Raw genomic sequence first — 6919 nt, forward strand, 5'->3', positions numbered from 1 at the left:
TGTGTGTGTGTGTGTGTGTGCGCGTGTGTGTATCTTTTAATAGATGAAATAAACAAGATAACTTTCTGTTTAGGCAGTGACTAGGAGGGAATACTCACGGGTAGAAGTGCTTGTATGCTGGACTTCTGTTTTTTTAATTCTTTTTTATTTTTTAGAATTGTTACTTATCTTTACTGGCAAATAATAGAAGGAAGAAAGACCATGACCAAACTCTTACATAAGCAAATTAGTAATGTAAGTTTGACTTTCAGCTTTATCTGTTTAAAAAAGTTTGGCTTCCTTGTTGATTGGCTCATGAAACAATCAGTGCTATTGTGGAGCTGTGATCTGCTTTTCTTATGACAGGGCAAGGGAGGTGGGAGCCCTTCCCCATGGGAGCTGCAGGGAAACTTGGAAAAAGTTGTTGCAAACGATTTTCTCCTCCAGCTGTGCTGCTGCAGCTCCCTCTGTAGACAGAGTGTTTTAGCATAAAAGGAATTGTAATGTTATTCTGGTCAGCGGTTACTTACAGGCCTTGATCAAATGTGTCTTGACCACAGGAAGGAAAAGATAAAATGTTTTTACTTGAAAAACTACGGGCACTGCAAAGGGCAAAGCAAACCCCATTTGCACCAGGAGGACAAGGCCAGCAGGTCAGTCTGATAGTTTAGATACCGGTTCAGTTACGTGCTTGGTACAATTTCATGGAGTTCCTCTAGGCTTGCAAACAGGCTGCCATTCTGGGATATGTCTGTATTTAAAATTTCATGGAAGTTGTTTGATGGCTAATTAACTCCAGGCAGGAAAAGGATACCATGGAAGTTGCCTAACTATGTGTTCCAGACTGGAGTTCAGCCTGGGAAGAATATAGAGGAGTCCTTACTCTCACTAGACATTATGATTGTGAAACTGCAAGAAAGCATTCCTAATCTAGGAGTGCAGTGCTGGTTGTTAAAGGGCTTGGCTACTCTTGAACCTTGCTTAGACTGAGGAGGAAGCTGCCTTCCTCCCCTGACTCTATTTCCTTAAGGGTTCATGGTTTGCCCCTCTTCCCAACCTTTTCAGCTGAGGTAAAACTGAGTGCTTGGACCTAACTCCAATTTAAATCCCATAACAACAAGAAGGACATCAGTGTCTTAAGCTTGAACTTATTTTTCAAGTCAGTCCTGCCTGCTGAGCCATCAACTTAGTGTTAAAACGTGCACATTTAGGTGCTGTGGAATGTGGTTTTATTTGGCTTGAGTGAAAACATACTGATGAAGAAGAAGGGTTTGTTCAGTTCCCCTCCCTTCTCTCCATAAAACAAATCCCCCTGTATTGACTGGCTGTCATTAATGTGATAATATAAATAAATGTAAATAAGCATTGGTAATAATTAATATGGATGTATTGATAAACAGAAATAGATATGTGATAATATAAACAAATATAAATAAATATTGACTGTAAAGAGGGGAGCTTAAAGCAAATGGGCATCTTCTGTCTGCTGGGGATTTTCAAACACTAGACAACCCTGTGGCTGCGTCCAGGAGTCCCACTTGTGACCCCAAAGGGAGGGTTTGATACAAACTATGGATGTTCTTGTAGTTGGTCAGATTTCAAAAGGAGATGCCAAAATAATCTCATTGTGGATCTGGTAGAAGAGCCACCTCCCTAGAACAAGGGTCATAGCCTTGGGTGTGAGCAGCACTGACTGTAAAGTCAGGATTGGAATCCAGACCATCGTACTGCTAATGGCAGCTATTCTGTCTTTCAGAGAAGCTCTTCATACCACCCATCCGGGCAGTCTGCCCAGCAAGTGCCAGGCTACTACCCAGGAAGGGCATTTGACAGAAATCAAAACGCATCCTACGACGAGGTGAGATGGTCAAAAGAAGAAATCTCTGCTAGATTTCCCTCTATAGAGCCTGGGGCAAGACACAGACAAGGGGTGTATGTTAAACAAAGAAGTCATCCTGTATGCATAGAACTAATTTTTAAGATTAATTTAAGCAGTGCAAAAATGTAATCAGAATAGCTGTTAGAATGCTCATACAAGCCTGCTTAAGACCTGGAGAGTATGGTTGTGTTACAGGTAACAAGTATCTTTAAATACAAGATAAATGGCACATGAGGGAAACATCAACCTCAGTCTCCTTGTGAATTTTGTTTTCAGCATCCCTATGCTGCTGGGATCTTGAGAGGGACTGGCTTCCCACAAGGTAAGCAACAAGTGCTGAACACAGGAAGCAGCTCTTAGAAACTCAGTAAAAGTGTTTGTTACAGTACAGACACTGCTCTTAACAGCTTGTTGTAAGAGAGGCAGCATTTTACTATCTTGTATGAAAACAAAAAGACTGGGGTTTTGGGGTAAACATTTCCTATAGGGTGTGCTCGTTGTGATGGTGGTGGTGGTTTCTGAAGATTGATCGCAAGCTTCTGTGTACCAGAGAGTTGAATTTCTTTGGGTAAATGAGCCATTTTGTCTTATGGGAGCAGCCACAGGCAAGAATATTACATCACTTAGAGAGATGTTTCACGTCTTGGTGTGAACCTCAGCAGAGGCTGTTAATGATGTGGACTCCCTAGGACATGGTATGTCCAGAACACAAAAAGCTATGGAAACTTAGTGCGGTAGTTTGAACTATTCCTGGTTTACACAAACATGTAACTGCATTCCAAGCACATGACAGATGAGACACTTCAGCAGCGCAGGGCACTTTAGTGAGGGTGGTTACTGTACTGGCAAGAGCACAGTTAATGTTACTTCCTCTGTGACAAGCAGGGCTGGAGAGAGCCCAGCACGGCAGTGGGCCTGGCATGTCGGAGGCAGTGGCGATTGCTCTGCGGGCCAGAGAAGCAGCTCAGTGGGAAGACCAAGATGACTACACCTATCCTCAACCATGAGCCAACAGAGTCAATAATGAACGTTCAGTGAGTGGTGTTCTGCACAAAGCAGTGCTCGTTTGCACTAAGGACTCAAAGAACCATTCACACCTCTTTTTATTTTTACCCTTAAATGGAAGAAATAAATAAGAGAACAGATGGCAAAATGCATCCTGACTGCAGTTAATTACTGCGATGGGGAATATCCTGTGGGTTCGGTCTGGTTTTGAAGTAGGGATACTGTGCCGACAGCATTCCCCAGGCCTGGCTCACACTCTGACACCGTAAAGATCCCTCCACAGCAGTCACTTGCTCTTGACTAAAGATAGGAAACTTGTGCCTAATTGTAAATAAAAGCTTTGTTCCAAAACTATTTTTATAACAGTTACATTGTTCAAACTGCTTTAATGTAATCTAAACCAAAAGCAATGCATTGGCCAAATAAAAATAGAAGGAAATTAAAGTGCAGTTGTTTTTAATGCTTGAGACATTGCAATGGCTGTAATTTGTGTGAACCACGTTATTCCATATTTACTTTTCTGAGCCATTGTTACAGCTTATTACAGTCACTCCAAAGCAGCTCTGACATTAGAAGTTATCAGAACTCTTTTTGAAAGAATGATTACTCATCAAAAGCCTCATGTGTAAAACCACTGCTTGTAAACAAGAAGTCTACACTTTTTTTTTTTCTGTAAAGGATAGATTGGAAGTAACACGATTGAGATTTTTTCTATCACATATGACTTCGAGACACTTGATGCAGCTTCTTTTTATTCAGAGCCACAGCTTTGCCCTGATGATAATTTTTTGTTTGTTTTTTAGCCCATTTTCTACTACTGCCTGGTTTATTCCTCTCTCTTTGCTTAGGACACAAAAATGCCTTGGGGAGGAGGCACATCTTTTCCTCGTGCTCCTAATTTGGGTGAAAGACAACCCAGAAACAGCCACCAAAGCTACAGAAGAAAGGATGAACTTTACACACAAGGCAAGAGCCAGAGATTCAGTTGTATTTAGTATGTTTTTCCACATGCAGAGCTCTGGAGTCTGGCTGTGAATATTGAAATGGGCCTGGTGTTTGCACTGAGGGCAGTGACTCCACAGTGCCAGCAACTCAGAGAGAAATGGTCACTTGGCCTCCCACAGGCTGCCTGTAGAACATAGCAGCAAAGGAAGAGGTTACAGCACTGGCTGAGGGTGTAACGTACACATGCTATAGGATGGGCACCAGGAGATGAGGTGCACATCAGTGCAGGTGGATGAGCAACATGAACTGAAGTGACTCTCATTGTCCTGCCAGGTACAACCAGCTCCTTACTCGTGTTTCTTTGTGCTTATATATATATTGTGCACAAGCAAGAAAATCCATCACCCCTCACAGAAGGCAGCATTAATCTGCTTCTAACTCATGTTTGGACTTACCTTAATTGGGACAATTGTGTAGTTCTTTTCACCAGTGACTGATTTTTACTTTTTTTTTTTTTGTCTCTTTTACAGACAAGCCTTTTATACAAGTTTTTTTAAGAGTCCCAGTTGGCTGGGTGAGTGAGAACCGATTCTAACCATAAGGCATGCTCTCAAGAGCATTCACATCTAAAGCAGAGTACCCAGCTGCCCTCCCAGTCTGCTGTTCCATTTCTGGCAAGGGCAGCTTTGCTGTTGCACCTTGTAAAGTGCTCACCCAGTGCATGGTGTAATGCCTCACCTGAAACACAGCAATGCCCAAACAGGGAAACAGTGATAAGCACTGACAGTCTTCTCTAACCACCAGCTCCTTCCAGAGCCAAAATTGCTGATGGGAATACCTGGGGTTTTACAGCTTAGAACAACCAGCACACACCCTGTGGTGTCTTTGGTGGTTTACATCGATCTGCTGCTGTGCAGCTGATAACGAACACAACACCTGTGAGTTACCAGATTACTTGTTTATTGTAACTTTTGATTTCAAGTTAAACCTGGGTTACAGTTTCCCACATATCTTTGTGAGTCCCCTTCAATCATCCAAACAATGAGGAAAGTTAGAAGACATTTCAGCTCTTATTTGTTCTGCTGCTTCCAGCACTCAATACATAGCTTTCTTTAAATAAATACGTTCATGTTCTGTGTTGTTAGAAGAAATAATCTTCTATCCTCCCTTGGCTCTTCTAAAAAGTCTGGAAGATAAGCAGCTACTCAAGTTTTATTCATTGATTCTCACAGTCTGCACAATGAACACTGAAAGTTGGCTTGCTTTTCCTGGTCAAGATGCAGCACAGCCATCCCTCCATGCAGCAGGAGGGAAACATATGCACACTCTATTTGGCACCATTATTTTCAGGTTCTGTATTAAGAACAGTAAGGTGGATGTTTTTAAGACACCACAGATCAACTTCAAATTATTATACAGTTGTAGAACAGGCTGTTTAAATTACTAAAAAAAAAAATCAAGATATGATTTTAAAACTTGCCACCAAAAATTGCTAATTTGGCTTCATAACCAAGAGCTGAACAAAGCAAAGGAAGAGTCTGAGAATCACAAAGCAGCAGTTCACTTGTCAAACTGGATCCTTTTGTGTTTGAGTATGATTTACTCAGACTGCATGTCCCTGGCTTTGTCCAGTGTTGCATCAGAGTTATTGCATTTGAGGTTTGACCACAGAGATGGCAATCCCATCTGTGCTAGTGGATACCCTCTCGATGAGGAATTCAGGCTGCCCAGGCAAGAAAGCTTACTTAGGGTGGTGTGTGCACAGCACAGGTCTAGTAATGAGGATCACAGTCTTCCACCAAGCTGTCGGTGATGTAGTTAGATTCAAGAACACTTTCATAGTAGCTTTTTTCTGCAAATGTGTTCACTGTCCAGGCAACCACTTGGATCCCTTTTGAAGACCAGTGCCTCACGTAGTCTCTGCAAGGAACAAGGACACCATAAGAGTAAGGTTGACACTACTGTATTTAAGGCAGACAGTGCTGAGACTATGTCCGAGTTTTAGTCTTACACCAGTTAACTCATCAAGAACAACAGCATGTCCTTTTGCAATATCATCTTTTTGTGGTTTATTACTGTAAACAGCAAAAAAAGCAACCATTTTCTCCCCCTTTAAATTTAAAGCATGAGATAAAAATACAAATTAAAGTGATAGAGGTTTAAAGCAATAAAATAGCATGGGGTAAAGGAATTATCCAAACAACCTTACACAACACTGAATGGAACACACTGATTAGTATGTACTATTTTAACTCCATCCTTCTATACTAATAGAATGGCAATACCCCCCCCCCATACGTTAGAAAACTTAGTACTTACTGAGAAACAAAGTTTTTCTGTATGAGGAAAGCTGAAACCCCACACAATCGCCATAAGAAACTGTGTAGGCTCCAATCCAGAATGACATCCAGTATCACATACAAGTAGTGTTTCCAGGAGGAATTGAAACGGGGTTTCCCATCTCCAAAATGGCTCAGTTGCCAAGGCCTGTGCGTTAGTGCTGTTACAACATTTCTGTCAGCTTGTCTCATCTGAAAGATGAAGGAGAAAAGCCCAATTCATACACAAGCCGAGCTGCACTAAATATAAGCTGCAAGAGGTTAGATACAAAGTGGTAGCTTGCATTTGCAGCTCCTCCAGAATCCTCTCCCCTTCTCCTCCTGATCCTTTTGTCACTGTTTTAGAAAGCTGCTTATGATATTTTACTTGTGGTTTTTCTTTCTTTAGAACTGAATAAACAACAACTCTAATGTTAAGAAAATTGCCCAACAGTCAGGCAATGGAATAAAATACCTAGTAAAAGGACTGGGCAACGAGAATTATGAAACCATTTCACAAGACCAGTCTACACTTATCTCAAAACATGAGGTCTATTTAACAGGTCTGTTGTGCACAGATACCTGGCCACATGCCAACTGTAAAAGCGATGCACCTTCTTCTACGAAGCTTTCAGGATGGAGGGAATCACTGTAGATTCCCATGTGCATCTAATGAGCACAGAATGATCCAATAACATTACAGAATCACAGAATCAACTAGGTTGGAAAAGACCTTCACGATTATCAAGTCCAACCATTACACCATCACTGCCAAGGCCACCACTAAACCATG

General features: G+C 41.6%; 1 protein-coding gene across 1 annotated transcript; it reads right to left on the minus strand.

The window, feature by feature from the left end:
• Positions 1–5580: 5580 nt before the first annotated feature.
• Positions 5581–6795, minus strand: LOC104400869 (glycerophosphodiester phosphodiesterase 1-like; the record flags this gene model as incomplete). Its single annotated transcript, XM_010024971.1, has 3 exons — positions 5581–5728; positions 6128–6339; positions 6709–6795. Coding segments are annotated over 3 exons (447 nt in total), but the record flags the coding sequence as incomplete, so codon positions are not given.
• Between the last annotated feature and the right edge of the window lie 124 nt (positions 6796–6919).

Source organism: Nestor notabilis, unplaced genomic scaffold (genome assembly GCF_000696875.1).
Source record: "Nestor notabilis isolate BGI_N333 unplaced genomic scaffold, ASM69687v1 Scaffold18492, whole genome shotgun sequence".
Classification (NCBI taxonomy): Eukaryota; Metazoa; Chordata; class Aves; order Psittaciformes; family Psittacidae; genus Nestor; species Nestor notabilis.